Consider the following 16,596-nt stretch of genomic DNA (forward strand, 5'->3'; position numbering starts at 1 on the left):
ACCGTACTTATCATATGTGATTATTTTTATTTAATTTATTTATTCAAAACAGTAAAACTAAAATTCTTTTAAAACATAAGCTTTAAGCTCCCTGGGGGGCTTAAAGATTTAAGAGATTTATTTTCGTGAGAACGTATCCATTAGATTGTCTTGTTTTTCTCTGTTCATTAGTTTGCACCTGCACAATTTAATGTTAACTACATTTATTATATTGTTTACATATTTTATTTTGCTCTTTACGTTAGATTGGCAACTATATAATATCAGTAATGACAGTTAGGATTAAATTAAGCGGAGTGATATATATATATATATATATATATATATATATATATATATATATAAGATGTGAGATGCCACTATTGTTGTCAATGTTTAGTAGTCCGTTCTTTTTCAGACATTAAAAAGTGGATCAAGTCACACAGATAAGCAGTCCCTGTGCTCTTACCTCACCCACAGCCCTTTGACAGTTAATTCATTAATTCAGTAACTACTAAGTTTATAGGTAAGACAGGAGAGATAAATCTGCCTTACAATAAATATAAAAAGGCTATAACATGACAACAACAACTTTACTTTTCTTGGTTAGTAGCAGGGTACAGCAGAATGACTGAAGTAAACATTATCAATAAAGAGAGAGTAAGAAAGCGCAGCTGGAATTGAAACCGTTTCAAATATTCAGAATGGATATGTATTGATAGATCGATTTTTTTTTGACAGCACTACTCCTCCATGTTTGTCCAAATCATGTTAACTTGTAGAGCATCTTTGGCAGCTGGATTCGCAAGATCACACAGTCAACCCCAAGATTTGCTGCGCAGCCTGTCCTGAATGGCTCCTGCACTAGAAATGGAAGACATTTCTACCATTGCGTAGTATATGCCGTCATATCGCCCCACCCTAAGCCCACTGCATGTGCTACTTTAAGTCAAGCTATGCTGTCTGTTAGAAGGAGTTATCAAGTTTTACACATAGTAGCTTTAGTGTTGCCCTTACTCAAAGCTGTAATGATTAACACAGGTCTGGTAGTGCTGTTAATTTACCTTCAAAATTTGTACAATGATACCAAATGTTGCTGATTGTCACTTTAACCCTGGTGATGAAAGCATTGTTGGTGTGACTGTCGATCCTGATGCTGTCTGAACAGTCTGATAGTGGAGGCTTGACTGTGGCAGCTGTGTTTCCTTGTCTGAGTGGATACCTGTCACCAGCACACTGCCTCACTCCTGCCCTCCCCTTCCCTCCTCTTTTCTCCCTCTCGACCTAACAACTTCTCCTCTTCCCTCTCTTCTCCTTCTGTTTGTGGACTGTTTTCTAACTCACCTCCCTTTTTTCTTGCTTTGTGCCTCCCTCCCTCTCTCCTCTGTCCGCAGTAGAGTGATGGTGTGCTGTGGTCTCCCCACTCAGAGGAATAATATCAGTGGTGTGGGAAAGGTCCAACCTCACATGTCCTGTGCGGCTGAAGGAAGGCTGTGTGAGGTCAGACCTATCCCACACGGCTCGTATTCTTCCCAGCCACGAGACCAGCGGCCTGCCATCCCCCTCCCGTCCTCCTCTTCCTCCACCTCCTCCTCCTCCTCTCACCATCATTAATCAAATGAAAATGTTCACATCCTGATTTTCATCCCTGTAGACATTGTTTTCGCTAATGACCACTTTGATTCTGAGAGTACTGCATGCATGGTGTCCAGTGTAAGTATTTGCCTGCTTTGGTTTGTGAGTGCTTCAGTCACTGTGGAATAAACACAACAGTTGTTTCAGTTGGCATGGCCCACATGTGTTTGTGTGTATAGGAGTGTTTTTTTTCTTGTAGAATAGGAAATATCTGTGTTCATAGTATGTTTAGGACCCTTCAGTATGAGGTTTACTCTGCTCTCTCACTCAGAATGGGCTCAACGGGCTGCATCTGGCCTCAAAAGAAGGCCACGTCAAAATGGTGCTGGAGCTACTTCACAATGGAATCGTACTGGAGACCACCACAAAGGTAAAAATCCTCAGAGAAAATGTCCCACATTATTATCTCCTCAGAAAGTCACCTGTGCTTTGAATTTACAAAGAGAGTGAGATGAGGAGACCTCACTTCCTGTCTCTAGCCCAGCTAAGAAATATGCTGCATTCACGTGCTCCTCCAATGGTCCCATTTCCTGAGTTGGGAAGTTGCTCTTTCGACTTTGGTGTGTTCATGAGCTTTGGGAACAACGTGGATGCTACGGAAAATGCATTGTGATTTTGTCCCAGACTTGTTGCTGCACATGCACATCCCCTAAAAACTACCAAAATATTGCTTTATCGGACTAATGTTGATAAAACACATTTCTAACTGGTCTATGTCACTCTATGTGGAGAGCAGCTAATACCATACTACAGATTAACTGTGAACAAAAAATCGACATGCAATAGGAGAATTATGTAAAAGTTTATTACCACTGACCATATATGGCGTTAATTCAGAAACTACCAACATTTTCACCAACATTCCTGGTTGTTCCAATTTCAGGGGGCATTCACGTGATTTTCCCAGTAAGAAACACTTTTTTTCAATTATTCTGACATCACATGAATGCAAGGATAGTCCTACACATGAGCTCCGTAAAACAGCAAGTTTACACATATAATAAATGATGTATTGAGTAGTCAGTTGTAGAGGTGCTGGCAGGTAGGTTTCTTACCTTTAGATTGAGCAAGGCTATCTGTTCCCCCCTGTTTCCAGTCTTTATGCTAAGCTAAGCTAACTGGCTGCTGGCTGTAGCTTTATCTTTAGCATACAGACGTGAGTATGAGGTATTCATCTTCTTATCTAACCCTCAACAGGAGAGCAAATAAGTGTATATCTCAAAATGTTTAACACTTTCTGTATTAAAGTGGCAATTGAGAGGATTTCAGTGGGCTACAGTTTGACTTGGGAACAATTGCAGCTTAATACAACAGGTCACAGAGCTCTGGAGGCAGCAAAACAATTGCCATTTTCATTAAAAAAAAAAGAAGTCGGCCAGTAATTTGCCTTTATAAACCACTCTGTGAGCAACCGTGATCTGATTTACGCTGCACACAACAGGAGCCTCCAGACAACAGGGCTCAGTGAAAAGAGTTTGTTACATTGCTAAGTGTGCAGCCTGTCACCTGCAGCTCTTCATCTAACAGCTCACTGTGGCTGTGATTCTTGTTCCATCGCTCCCTACAATATTTCACACTGATCTCGATCAAAAAAATGTAGAAAATGACCGTTGTCTTGTATTGTAGATGCACTTTTGATGAATTATAGCGGTAGGTGCTAATCTCACTCAAAGAAGCTTCAGCTGTGGGAAATGTTCAGTGTGCATCTGCAGTAACTTAATACAGCATTTTTCCATGAATGTCACCCTCAATACCTATTTTACAATATTGCATATATATAAATATTGCAGATACTTTCATCAGTGGGTCATAGGCTCAATCCCCTCTTTGAGATTATTACTTAAAACACTTGCTGAATTGTGTCTTTTCATGGAAACTTAAAGATTTTATTGTGGCTGGGTATCAAACCTCAATACAAAATTTGTACTGAAAATTGGCATTTAATGCATGCTCAAATATGTACTTTTTTTTTTTTTTACTTATTCTTAGACAGTTCCTGATTGCCACCAAAATTAAACCGAAATACAACATGAAGCATCAGTCTGCATATGAACATATGGACAACTGCATATGAAAACCACCTGCACTTTGAATACACACGTGGGATTTCACCTATAATCTTTGTTAGTGCTGGTTATGACTGTGTACTCTTGTGCTCATGTATCTGTGTTTAAACAGAAAGGGAACACGGCCCTGCACATTGCAGCCCTGGCGGGGCAGGAGCAGGTGGTCACAGAGCTGGTTAACTACGGGGCCAATGTCAACGCTCAGTCCCAGGTGAGACTCAGTGCTGCTCTCACTGCAGCGATCACAGGACTCGCTGAAGCTACTCCTCAGTACTTAAACGTGAACTTTACAGTGAAACCATAGTAGTAACTATTGCAATCCCATCTGTTAACACGTGTCTTTGTTCCTATATATCTGTATGTTGCTGTTTCCTCTCTCTGTACATCCTTGTGCATCTGTGACCGTCTTCTGTCTTTTGCTGTGCTTGTGTCTCCTCTGCTGCTGTGCGTGCGTGCGTGTGTGTATGTGTTGTGCATCTTTCTGAGACAGAAGGGTTTCACTCCACTCTACATGGCTGCACAAGAAAACCATCTAGAGGTTGTGAAGTTTCTTCTGGAGAACGGAGCCAATCAGAGCATTCCAACTGAGGTACTAAAGACCAAGGAAGTGATAGATGTTTTCAAAGAGTAGTAATCGCCCAAATTCCTCAATCCCATCCTTGCTGATCCAGACTGCTGCCGTGTTTCCATTCTGTTTTCGTTCTCATGAGCCTCTTTCCTTACACCTCTCTCAATTTTTCTCCACGAGTCAACTGGTCTGCTAACTCTGTTGTGTGCGCTGCAGGATGGATTCACTCCTCTCGCCGTCGCTCTTCAGCAGGGACATGAGAATGTCGTAGCCCTGCTCATCAACTACGGCACCAAGGGAAAGGTCCGCCTCCCTGCACTGCACATTGCAGCACGCAACGACGATACACGCACAGCCGCAGTGCTTCTGCAGAATGACCCCAATCCTGATGTACTCAGCAAGGTAAACATTTGTGTGTGTGTGTGTGTCGTGTATAAGAGGTATCTGTGTTTGGTGTCCTCCGTTGTGTTTCTAAAATGCCAATGGTAATGACAGTGACATGAACTCACCCTGTTGTGTCCCTGCAGACTGGATTCACACCCCTCCACATTGCTGCACACTATGAAAACTTGAACGTAGCTCAACTGCTGCTCAATAGAGGAGCCAATGTCAACTTCACCCCAAAGGTAGAAAATAATTGATGGTGTCGAAAGGTTAATCTGTGTCCCTGCTGCCTGTTGTCCCTGAATATGTGCCCATTTGAGTGTTTCTCTCTGCAGAACGGCATCACTCCTCTGCACATCGCAGCCAGACGGGGGAATGTGATCATGGTGCGACTGCTGCTGGACAGAGGAGCTCAGATTGATGCCAAGACCAAGGTGCAGCAGTCATCCATCCTGCCGTTTTACAGAATCTTTGATTCCCTTACTGTTTCTAATTTGATGCATCATTAACTAAATCATTAACAATCCTCTCTCTCTCCAGGATGAGCTGACTCCTCTGCACTGTGCAGCCAGAAATGGTCATGTCAGGATTATAGAAATCCTGCTGGACCATGGAGCCCCCATCCAGGCAAAGACCAAGGTAATCCAACTACATACAAGTAAATTCTTCACTTCTCTTAGAAATGAACTGACACCATCTGGTTTGATAATGAGTGCAAATCACTGAGTTGCTTTGCTTTGCTTGTACTCTAAAATTAAGTAAATGAAAGTGAAAGTGTGTGATCCATCAGCCAAACAGCCATAGATCCCTCTTGCCGCCGCTTCTTGCTGCGATTGTTTGTTTCCATGACAAGACAAGTTGCTTCCCGTTTTGTGAGGGATGACAGAGTCAATGCTTTTTCCTTTTTTTGCAGAATGGCCTGTCTCCAATCCACATGGCAGCACAAGGGGACCACATGGACTGCGTCAAGCAGCTCCTGCAGTACAACGCAGAGATTGATGACATCACACTGGACCACCTTACCCCTCTGCACGTGGCGGCACACTGCGGCCACCACCGCATGGCCAAAGTGCTGCTGGACAAAGGGGCCAAACCCAACTCTCGTGCATTGGTCCGTGACAAGCACACAGTAACATGAACAAACAGTCAATTTGTAAGTTCCAAATTAAATAAAAGTTTCCTTTGTTTTTTACAGAATGGCTTCACTCCTTTGCATATTGCTTGTAAAAAGAACCACATGCGTGTGATGGATCTCCTGCTAAAACAAGCTGCGTCATTAGAGGCTGTGACTGAGGTGAGAGAACAGAAAAGAGGGGTTAACAATAACAGCTCACACATTATTATATTGAATATGATTGGCCTGCAGAACCATTTGTAATATTCTTCTCCTCTTCTGAACAGTCTGGCCTGACCCCCTTACATGTGGCATCATTTATGGGTCATCTTAACATTGTGAAGATCCTGGTGCAGAAAGGAGCTTCCCCCAGTGCCTCCAATGTGGTGAGTTTCCCTCTGAGATCTCCAAAAGAGCAGCACAGATAACCAACTCAGCGCTGGTGTTGTTGTTGTTGTGATAGTGATAAATCTGAGTGGGTGGTTTGTCTGTCTGTGCCTGCACAGAAAGTGGAGACTCCTCTCCATATGGCATCTCGGGCAGGACATTTCGAGGTGGCAGAGTTTTTACTCGAGAATGCAGCACCAGTTGACGCCAAGGCCAAGGTAGAGATTTCACACTCTATGGCACATATCGTTTACTCATGCATAAACATGCCTCATGTTAGACATGGATTAAATACTCATTATGTTTAAGCGTTAATTTAGAAAGTTGGTTGAGCAGCTATTTCTTTGCAGAGCTTCCACATGCTGATTCCCCTCCTACACACCACAGCCTCATTTTACACTTAATATAACAAGTTGAGATCATAGTGGAGAAGCTGAGAACTGAAAACAGGATGATTAAATCACTAGAGAAGTCATTTTATCGCTGGAGTTTCATTCAGTACCTTACACTTCATAATTCGTCTCCCCTCATTGTTCCAGGATGACCAAACACCTCTGCATTGTGCCGCTCGGATGGGCCACAAGGAGCTGGTGAAGCTGCTGCTGGAGCACAAAGCCAACCCCAACTCCACCACCACAGCAGGCCACACACCCCTACACATCGCTGCCCGGGAAGGTCACGTACAAACCGTGCGCATCCTACTGGATATGGAGGCTCAGCAGACCAAGATGACAAAGGTAAAACATACCTGCTTTCTTTTCTCTGCATCTTTCCCAAATAGCTGTATTCCCAGACCTAACATTGTGTCCACTTCCTCACTGGTGCCTCTGTAGAAAGGTTTCACTCCACTCCATGTGGCCTCCAAGTACGGCAAGGTGGATGTAGCAGAGCTGTTGTTGGAGAGAGGAGCGAACCCTAATGCTGCTGGAAAGGTAAGACAAACCTTAAAGGCTTGGCTGTATGGAAGACAGAAGCTTTGTTTGCTCTACGTCAGTCTGATGCATTTTTGATTCTGTTTCTGCAGAATGGTCTGACTCCGCTGCATGTTGCTGTACATCACAACAACCTGGATGTTGTCAACTTGCTTGTTAGCAAAGGAGGTTCACCACATAGTGCAGCCAGGGTAAATAGAAAAAGAGATACACACAAGTACAAACATAATTCATGTTGAAAGGCCAGGTATAGGACTGGGCAATATGGAGGAAATCAAAGTTGACAATATTTTTGACCAAACACCTTGATATCTGTGCTGTAGGGTTGACTATTGGTGCTTTCACAAAATATTTACTTAGTGAGACTTTTGATAAATAACCACCAGTAATGATGATATCATGACTACATGTGTAAAGACAAAAAATAGAACAGCTAGAACAGTCTGGGAAGTTCAGAAAATGACATCACTTTATTATAATGCAGCCTTTAAAACCAGGAAAACACTCATAATCTTAAAATATTCAAAATCTAATCACAATATTGATATTTAAACAATGATATATTGCCCAGCCCTAGCCCAGTATCATGCACATACACATCTTTTTCTAACCATAACTCATGTCTGCGTTCCAGAATGGCTACACCGCCCTCCACATAGCGTCCAAGCAGAATCAGGTGGAGGTGGCTAACAGCCTGCTGCAGTACGGAGCTTCGGCCAATGCTGAGTCACTGCAGGGAGTGACACCTCTCCACCTGGCCTCGCAGGAAGGAAGGCCAGACATGGTCTCCCTCCTCATCTCCAAACAGGCCAACGTCAACCTTGGAAACAAGGCAAGAAACACACATGATTATAGGATGACTGTCACTGGACAGGAAGTTTATTTTAAGAAATAAAACATAACTGTGGCTTGACTTGTTCTGTGTTTGACCTTTGTCTCTTGAATGTGTTTGTCCCCAGAGCGGATTAACCCCACTCCATCTGGTGGCACAGGAAGGACATGTTGGCATTGCAGATATCTTGGTGAAACAAGGCGCTTCAGTTTACGCTGCCACACGAGTAAGACCTTTTCACTCTCATGGCAAACTGTTGCATGGTTTTATCAGAGCCTTTTCAGTGTAGAAACTACTGGCCAACCACTTTGAGCCTCAGCAGATAGTGTCTAAGTGTTGCAGCAGAAATAGCCTGATGTTCTCATAGCAGAGGGTTGTGTTACCATCAATACATGCCCGACCCTTGAGGGGGACTCTGGTGCTTGGAGCAGCTCTGAAGCAGTGTTTTCACATGGAGTTGAATCAAATTTATGCTGAAAAATGGTCGGTGGGGTTTTATGTATGCGTAGAATTATATGATGTGTTCTGTAAAACAGCACCACAAATGAAATCTTAACATCTCTTTGACCTGATCTCGACGATGTAAGAGCAGTTTGTGCTTTACAAAGGTACTCAGATCTTTTACTTAAAGGGACAGTTCACCCCAAAATCAAGAATACCCATTTTCCCTCTTACCTGTGGCGCTGTTTTTCAAACAATATCTCTGTTGTTTTGGTGTGAATTGCTGAGTGTTGGCAATATCTGTTTTAGAGATGTCTGCCTCCTCCATGTTGTGAGCAGATTTATGTAGGAACTGTTTCACTTCACCGAACTATACCCACCAACCATTTCAGCATACATTTCCTGCAAGCTCACCCAGCACCACTGAGCTAGCTAACATTACAGCTCAGTTGAGGAGGACGGCGTTAATGTTTCATTATAATTTATTTGGTGATTATATTTCGTATTCTCTGAATATGCAAATTAACTAGTAAGTAAGAAGTGCAATATTTGCCTATGAACTGTAGTGGAGTAGAATTATAAATTAGGAGATGGAGTTACTCAAGTAAAGTTCCTTAAAATTGTACATTCAGTAAGTATGGGTACTTTAGTAAAGCAACTTTATAGCACTGGTTGTGGGGCTCCTGTACTGGACGTTATCATGATGTCAGGGTGTTACTATTACTGATGTTATTGTTACTGTTCCTGTCTCATATACAACAAGTAACTGCATCCTCTCTCTTTAATTTCTGAATTGCAGCCTGAATGCAGTTTTTATCACTGCTCTGCTCTCAAAATCATTTTACTTTGTGGATTTGAACCATTAGTTAATGCAGTATTCATGAGCCATTCAGCCCTTTATATGATCACATCTACATAATGTATTCAAATTAAAAGGTCATTAAGACACTAAAGTTATGCTTCTGCTGTGATTTTGTGTTTAAGACTTTTTACCTTTTTTTCCCCCTCTCACTGTCAGATGGGCTACACCCCTCTCCATGTAGCGTGTCACTATGGCAACATCAAGATGGTGAAGTTCCTCCTGCAGCAACAGGCTAACGTCAACAGTAAAACAAGAGTGAGTGCCTCCCTCTGGTTTGACATAAAACTACAACAGAATGTAGTCAGGGCGTGAGTCACGCGTTCACAGTGTGCCTACTGTCTCTGATTTATTCATCAGGAAATATTACAGTACATCACACTGTTGGGGCTGTTGCAGGGTCCTGCTCAGGGAAGGCTGTTAAAACTGGCTGTTTTATATAATGATTTATTGGAATGAGGGCATTTTACCTCTCTAAAGTGTAATGTATTGTAAAAGCATTGAAGAGACTGGAGGTATTCAATTCCATGCCATTTAGTATTCATATCATGATCTATGACAAATGTGTTGTAATCATTAATAAAGATATAAGTTCTAGAATCTAAGCAAGATCAGATGTAGGGCGACATTTGGCAGATTGTTTTTATTAATTACTTGATTTGACTTTTTGTCTGTGACTATGTCAGAGATAGTAAAACATTTATCCCACAAGTTCCCAGAGCCCGAGCTGACATATTCAGATTGCTTGCTTTGTCTGACAAATGCCAGGTGCCCACTATTATGAGCTCGTTTCCCCCCTCCTAACAATCATCAGCAAAGCCCCGATTTTTTGATGGTTCTAAAGATCATTTTGCCAAACTTTACTGGCGTGTGATGTGTGTTAGGGTGTTTTTTACATCCCCTGACAGCTCGGACATCTATCGTGGCTGCACCAATTTCAAATCGCAAATATTAATCATGTTCAGTATTTTCGCTCCGATATCCTGTTGTGAGGAGAAACCCAGAGGATCGCAGGTGGTCCTGCAGGTCTCTGAGGGTTTTTACTGTAATATCAAATAGGATTCAAGTCAGAATTTACTCGCTTCCAGCTCGTGTTCATGCTGTCCCCATGAATTCAACCATGTTTTTTTACTTTGTGAATTTTCTGTAAAAAGTAGCCCAAAAACTAAAAGCCAGGTCTCCTTTTTTGTTTGCTCTAAAGTCATGTTTGATCACAAGAGACTTGATTTGAGAGTCGGGACTCTGGTTGTTCATGAATAGTAGAAGTGTTTAATGTGTTGTGTATTGTTTTGGCCAAGTCCTTGCTCTCTACACACTGTATGAGCAGAACTGTTAGTTAATATTACATGTCGTTATGTGTTGGATCTCTTGCATTTTCAACATGTGTGAAGATTTCAAAAATCTTTTAGTGTGCGCCAGTGTACCAAAACCCAAAAATATCCAGTTTATCATCACAGAAGATTGAAAACACCAGTAAATAGACATCTGAAAAGTTGAAACCAGTGGATTTTTGCTGTAAAAAATATTTAAGCATTTAACCTATTGTTTAAATTGTTGCTTATTAGTTTTCTGTTGATCTACTTATCATTTCAGCTCTAGTCATTTGATAATTATCCGTTGTACTGACAGTTTTCTTGTTATGCAGTTAGCTTGTTGTTTGTAAAAACTTAATTAGGAGGGCCAGCAGTACTGAATAATTCAGGGATAACTCAGAAAAAAACATGTTATTTAGATGTACATTAAATGAGTAAGAATACATTTAATCTCTCTTCCAGCTTGGTTACACTCCTCTGCACCAGGCGGCCCAGCAGGGACACACAGACATTGTGACACTGCTGCTGAAGCACGGAGCTCAGCCCAACGAGACAACAACAGTGAGCATGAACGCTTCTCATCTTTTTCAAAATGACTCATAAAGTTTGTTTTTCAGAGATGTGATCAATCTGCTCCTCTCTGTCTGCTAGAATGGTACTTCAGCTCTGGCCATTGCTAAGAGGTTGGGCTACATCTCTGTGATTGACGTCCTGAAGCTCGTCACTGAGGAGACGGTTTCCATGGTGAGAAGTTTAGAAATGCTACCATGCCATCGGGATACAGCGCCAGCATTATGTGGCCATGATAATCACATGGAAATAAGAATTTAACACTCACTGTTGTATCTGTAATTGGTTCTTCCTCTTTCTTCTGTGCAGACGACCACAGAGAAACACCGCATGAGCTTCCCAGAGACAGTGGATGAGATACTGGACGTGTCTGAGGATGAAGGTAAAGAAATACAATTATTATTATTACTCACATAAAACAGTCGGAAACAATGTTTAATAGCCAACGTTATTGAAACATTACGTCCTGTTTATGAGGCTGACTTTATGATGTTTCAACTGGTCGCACAAATATTCATTTTTTTCCAATTCCTTTTGCTTTATGCCCTTTTTTAGGAATTGCACAGCTAACATTAGGTATGAATGTCTCTTTCCTTCTTCGTGCGGCATTCATAGGTCGTTGTTTTAAAGTGTGTGGCTCCATTTCAAGCTCACTCTCTCAATCTTTACTGTACCTCTCCGCCTCTCTTCCTCTCTCTTGATCCCTCTGTAGTGGCGCTCACTGTGATGGTGGCTCTGGTTTCTCATTGGCATGCACCCATAGCACCCTTGTCTGTAACCTCTGTATGTCCCTTCAATAACACCCTCATCCTCTAACCCCCCGGGTGTCTTTTTTCTCCATGTTTTGACATCAGTCCTTATTTTTACAGTTAGAGTCACAGCCAAAACATACAGATCACCTCTATAAGTATCGGATCCATTATTACTAATATCAGATAAAATCTAACAAACCCTGCATTTAAATCCATTGTGGCGTCGATCATGTACCACGTCATTGTTGTGTTCCTGCAATGTGAACTATATCTGATCTTGTGACGACTCCTATACAAAAGGAGTCACTCGAAGTAATGAACCCACAGAAACTTATCATCCGACTTTAAAGTGGCTTGTAGTGGCCTCTTGGTAATTATTTGGTTTACTTTTGTTGTGTTGAAGACCTTATTCCTAACCCTAACAAGAGGGAAACACTATTAAACAGAAAAATGTTACTGTACAACTTCTGAATTCAAGTGGATTCAACCAAGACTAGCTAACTTGTTGTAAAACATACTCGTTCAAACTTAAACGGAAACAATGCAATGTAATATTCACCAAAACCATCGTGGTTTGTCTTTCCACTGTTCCAACAATTACCAACTCTGGTTTGGTTGAAATAAAGCCTCACTTTACAACGTTAGATATGGAAGTATGCCGACTCTACTGCTGTTTTTTTTTTCTTGCTGTCTCTTTCTGTCATTGCCGGTCGGCTTTTTGTTAGTCTTGCAACATTATCCCCACCACCTCTGCTTGTTCCACTGGTACAGACTGACCTCTGGTGGTGTGTGCTGTGCACTGCATCACCTTAATACAGCATTGCCCTATCAGTTTAACAGAAAGAGCAGTGTTTGTGTTTTTGACAGTGTTGAAATAACGTCAGAATTTCTAAATACCGCTCAAGCCTGCCTACAACATTACTTTTTGGTCGATGCTCACTGCTCTCATAGTGTTCCAGCAGCAACAGACAGCTGATTTCAGATACGTCCCTAGGGAGTTGGTGGAGACCAAAATCTGAGCTAAAAGGAGAGTATATTGGATGTACATTCATCAGGTGGATAGAAACATGAAAATGACAATACTGCCCTGTAGCTTCTGTTTGTGTAAATGAGTAAGTGTTTGCTAATAAGTTCACCATATCAACTTAAAGGTGTTACTGTATGTCAGGTCAGAGCTTGTTTCTGCTGCCCTCCAAAGATACCACTTATTACAGGTTTAACTTTTAATGCCCGACGTTTACAACACCACTGACAATGATGTCAGAGGACATTATGTCTTGATATATTTAGTCCCCTGATAATTTAACTGACAGATCGTCACCTTTGCTCTAAATATAGAAAGTAGCCAAGACGCCGTCTTAAAGACACCTCTCATATCCTCAATGGTGAGATGATACCGGCAGGTTATCTGATGCACGCGCTCGTATGTGGTAACACTTCGCCTACACGGTGTGGCACACAAGACAGAGACTATCCAGGACACAAGCTGACTCATGTGAACCTGTGGGAAGTGCACTCACAGAGTCAAACATAGTGTAATGACACCTACGACATCACTTTGGCTCTCAACCGCTGACAGACGCCCACTCACACACTCACACAGGCTGCGCTGATACAGCCACATATTACTACACACAGGGAAGACTTCTGGTGAATTCTTGAAAATTATTGCATGTTTTGGGGGGTAAGTAACCCACCTCTGCTCACATGAAGATATACTGATCTTTTAACGGAGAACAGTCTGTACTTTGGTCATCATGTGTGTTGCAGTGGGCTGATGCTGTTCTGTTTGTCTCTGTATTTGCATTCTGAAGCAAATCTCCTCACACATCGCTCTCTGAGGCAGCTGATGTCTAAATCTTTCAGTTCATTAACTGTTTATTCACTAGACAAAACATTTTTGGAATGAGATTATGCTGATGCATGCTCTCCCCCAGAGATCGTGCACTGTGCACAGCTATAATGCTGTTGTCTCTAACTGAGATTTTATGGGTTTTTTTTGAAAACTCCAGACTTCATTTGTAAGCTGCCCTCTTTTATTTTCATGTAATAATGTAGGCGTTGTGAATGAAAAGTGTTGGACTCAGCAGCCTGAGACTACAGCTGATTACAGTGACCTGCTGTATTGATTCTGTCCTCATACCTGATTGTTTAACTTGTTTCTGATGTTAGGTAGAAGTGGCTTCATTTCAGTTTTTTGCCATTAGCTGGCAGTAAGAAGGTCAGCGTACAGAGCATCGTCAGTAATGTCTCATCTCACCAGTCTAACCCCTAAATCACAGAGCCATCTCCTAACGTCTAACCCCTCTAACCCCTGGTTAACCATCTTGTTCTTTTCTTTCTCTCTCTCTTGCTGTTTCACCAACCTGACCACGGTCTGTTCGCTCTCTTTGGCATGTTGTTCTCTGAAGGAGAGGAGCTCCTGGGGACAGAAGGGGCCAGGTACATGAAGATGGATGACATGAAAGACCATGATGACGATTTCCTCTCCCCAAAGAAATCACTGGAGTACGAGAGAGGGCTGGGCACAGCGTAAGGGGGGCTGGGCGGGGAAACAGGCGAGCGAGCCAAGCTGGTAGCCACATGCTAATAGGTGGATGGATAGAGGGGGATGCACCATAGACACTCACTAAACACCAGGGAGGAGCACTTGGGAGGAGACGTAGAGAAACTTCTTCAATCTGATTTGTGTTTTTCTCTTTTCATACAACAGGAATTACTCGCCAGCCATTCCCAGGATTCCCAGAGTCTCTCCAGAGACCGTTATATTGAAAGAACATGAGATAGATCAGGTACTGTACTAGAACATGCTTACAAGTTTTAATGTCCCATGAACACTATTTTCCTCTTAATTTCTGTGCTGGAACACCTTTATTCACCCGTCTGAATGTCGTAGCGCCAGTCTCTAAGCTCCCTCACAAAAAAAACCCAGTCTCCTCTGATTGGTCAGCGTTTATGGGTCTTCCACATCTCTGCATCATCATTGCAGCAAGGACTGTGTATAGCTGCACTTTCTACTGCGAAAAATCAGCAATAAAAGCTTCTAACCAGCACTGTATGTGTTCCAGCAGAAATTTGATCCACAATTGGAGAAAAATTAACAGCCAAGATTACACATTTCCCTGACGTTAGCATATAGCTACAACATGATATCGTAAATAAGACTTCATCTTCAACAGCCTTTCAAAGGTTAATGATGTACCCTCTCCATATCCACTGTAAAAATAACATAAAAATGACAACATCGGCATACTCTCTTATCACAGCCCTCTCCATGTCATCTCCAGTAAACAGACAGGTTTATATAGAACATTATGCCAAACAGTGTTCTTCTGTGGATGCCATGAACCATTTATGTTTCTCTGTTGTAGCAACACACTCCACTTCCACTGCCCAAAGAATACGATGAGGACTCACTGATCCCCAGCAGCCCGGCAACTGAAACGTCAGACAATGTCAGCCCAGTCGCCAGTCCCATACACACAGGGTCAGCACAACAGTGATAAAAAGAAAACTTTATATTTCACTTAGCCTCTATTTAATATCTGATCTGGCAGCTAACTGTCACAATCTTTGTCCAATAACAGGTTCCTGGTCAGTTTTATGGTAGATGCTCGGGGCGGCTCAATGCGAGGCAGCAGGCATAACGGTCTGCGTGTCATCATACCTCCGCGGACCTGTGCGGCACCCACCCGCATCACCTGCCGCCTGGTAAAGCCGCAGAAGCTGACCAGCCCCCCTCCGCTGGTGGAGGGAGAGGGGCTGGCCAGCAGGATCATCTCCCTGGGGCCAGCCGGGATGCAGTTCCTGGGGTGAGGAAACGACTTTGTTCAACCAGAAAGAGTCAGGATTTTCTTGTTTCCTCTATATGTACAAAAGATACTATTTTTTTATATATATATTTCAAGTCCAAGAGACCAAGAAAGTGGATCACATCACTCCAGTGAGGTCTTTAAACTGGCCTACTTTCTGTCAAAGAATCAATTTCAAACACTGCTGTTGGTTTATTAAGCACTGAATGGTTTAGGGTCAGAATAAATTTCCAACCATCCAGACCTCTCAGGTCATCTGAGACAGGTCTGCTCTTTGCCCCCAGAGTCAAAACTAAACATGGAGAAGCAATGCTACGTTGATACAAACCACAAATATGTTACATTTGCATATTTCGTATCGCCATTTCTAAAGTGACACAGTATATGAGCTGATTTTGTCATCTGGAGGTGGAGGGGATAGTGGATGGCATGTCACTAGGGCAAGACACTTGCTGAGCTGCAGACTACTGCAAACCACAACAACACTGGTTGAGTCATTGCTCTGTTTTCAGCAGCTTTTTAGGCACCAAAGGTGGGTGTTTTGTAGTGACCCATTGTTGTTTCTCCAGTAGGAATCGTGCCTACAAGACTGAGTATTTCAAGCCAAAACAAGCTCTTACTAACTATAGCCAAGTGGTTTTTGTGCCTAAACCTGACCTGTTCACCACAGCATTGTTGAAACATAAAATGTCAACTTACACAACAATGTGCAAATGTAACATCTCCGAGGATTGCAGACACATACAATGGCAAAAAAAAATTCTGACCACTGTCCACTGGAATGCTCTGTTTTTTTCAAATCAAGGCTGCTTGCTGCTGCCTTTTACTAAATTTAAGTCCTGGTTAATTTCTTAGACTGCACTGTAACTTAAATTCTTGTATTTTATACCTGTTTTCTTCTTTTTTCCCACTCTTTTGGCTCTGTAATGACTGTTTTTAATTGTATTTAAAC

The 16,596-nt window shown here is 42.3% G+C and overlaps 1 protein-coding gene across 18 annotated transcripts in view; it reads left to right on the forward strand.

The window, feature by feature from the left end:
- ank1a (ankyrin 1, erythrocytic a) overlaps positions 1 to 16,596 on the forward strand; it is a 119,093-nt gene that overhangs the window by 77,598 nt on the left and 24,899 nt on the right. For 9 of the 18 annotated variants that reach the window (XM_033618906.2, XM_078170709.1, XM_078170716.1 and 6 more), the window contains 25 exons: positions 1,886 to 1,984; positions 3,793 to 3,891; positions 4,171 to 4,269; positions 4,465 to 4,650; positions 4,776 to 4,874; positions 4,968 to 5,066; positions 5,173 to 5,271; positions 5,546 to 5,743; positions 5,828 to 5,926; positions 6,034 to 6,132; positions 6,253 to 6,351; positions 6,673 to 6,870; positions 6,967 to 7,065; positions 7,158 to 7,256; positions 7,700 to 7,897; positions 8,025 to 8,123; positions 9,357 to 9,455; positions 10,973 to 11,071; positions 11,162 to 11,254; positions 11,390 to 11,462; positions 11,636 to 11,656; positions 14,244 to 14,364; positions 14,546 to 14,624; positions 15,204 to 15,319; positions 15,420 to 15,644. In XM_033618906.2, coding sequence (XP_033474797.1) covers positions 1,886 to 1,984; positions 3,793 to 3,891; positions 4,171 to 4,269; positions 4,465 to 4,650; positions 4,776 to 4,874; positions 4,968 to 5,066; positions 5,173 to 5,271; positions 5,546 to 5,743; positions 5,828 to 5,926; positions 6,034 to 6,132; positions 6,253 to 6,351; positions 6,673 to 6,870; positions 6,967 to 7,065; positions 7,158 to 7,256; positions 7,700 to 7,897; positions 8,025 to 8,123; positions 9,357 to 9,455; positions 10,973 to 11,071; positions 11,162 to 11,254; positions 11,390 to 11,462; positions 11,636 to 11,656; positions 14,244 to 14,364; positions 14,546 to 14,624; positions 15,204 to 15,319; positions 15,420 to 15,644 — 2,894 coding nt within the window. Of the gene's footprint in view, positions 1 to 1,533; positions 1,693 to 1,885; positions 1,985 to 3,792; positions 3,892 to 4,170; positions 4,270 to 4,464; positions 4,651 to 4,775; positions 4,875 to 4,967; positions 5,067 to 5,172; positions 5,272 to 5,545; positions 5,744 to 5,827; positions 5,927 to 6,033; positions 6,133 to 6,252; positions 6,352 to 6,672; positions 6,871 to 6,966; positions 7,066 to 7,157; positions 7,257 to 7,699; positions 7,898 to 8,024; positions 8,124 to 9,356; positions 9,456 to 10,972; positions 11,072 to 11,161; positions 11,255 to 11,389; positions 11,463 to 11,635; positions 11,657 to 14,243; positions 14,365 to 14,545; positions 14,625 to 15,203; positions 15,320 to 15,419; positions 15,645 to 16,596 lie in introns of those variants that run through there. The other 9 variants (XM_078170713.1, XM_078170717.1, XM_078170720.1 and 6 more) reach the window with 6 other exon arrangements.

This window comes from Epinephelus lanceolatus, chromosome 9 (assembly GCF_041903045.1).
Source record: "Epinephelus lanceolatus isolate andai-2023 chromosome 9, ASM4190304v1, whole genome shotgun sequence".
In the NCBI taxonomy this organism is placed as follows: Eukaryota; Metazoa; Chordata; class Actinopteri; order Perciformes; family Serranidae; genus Epinephelus; species Epinephelus lanceolatus.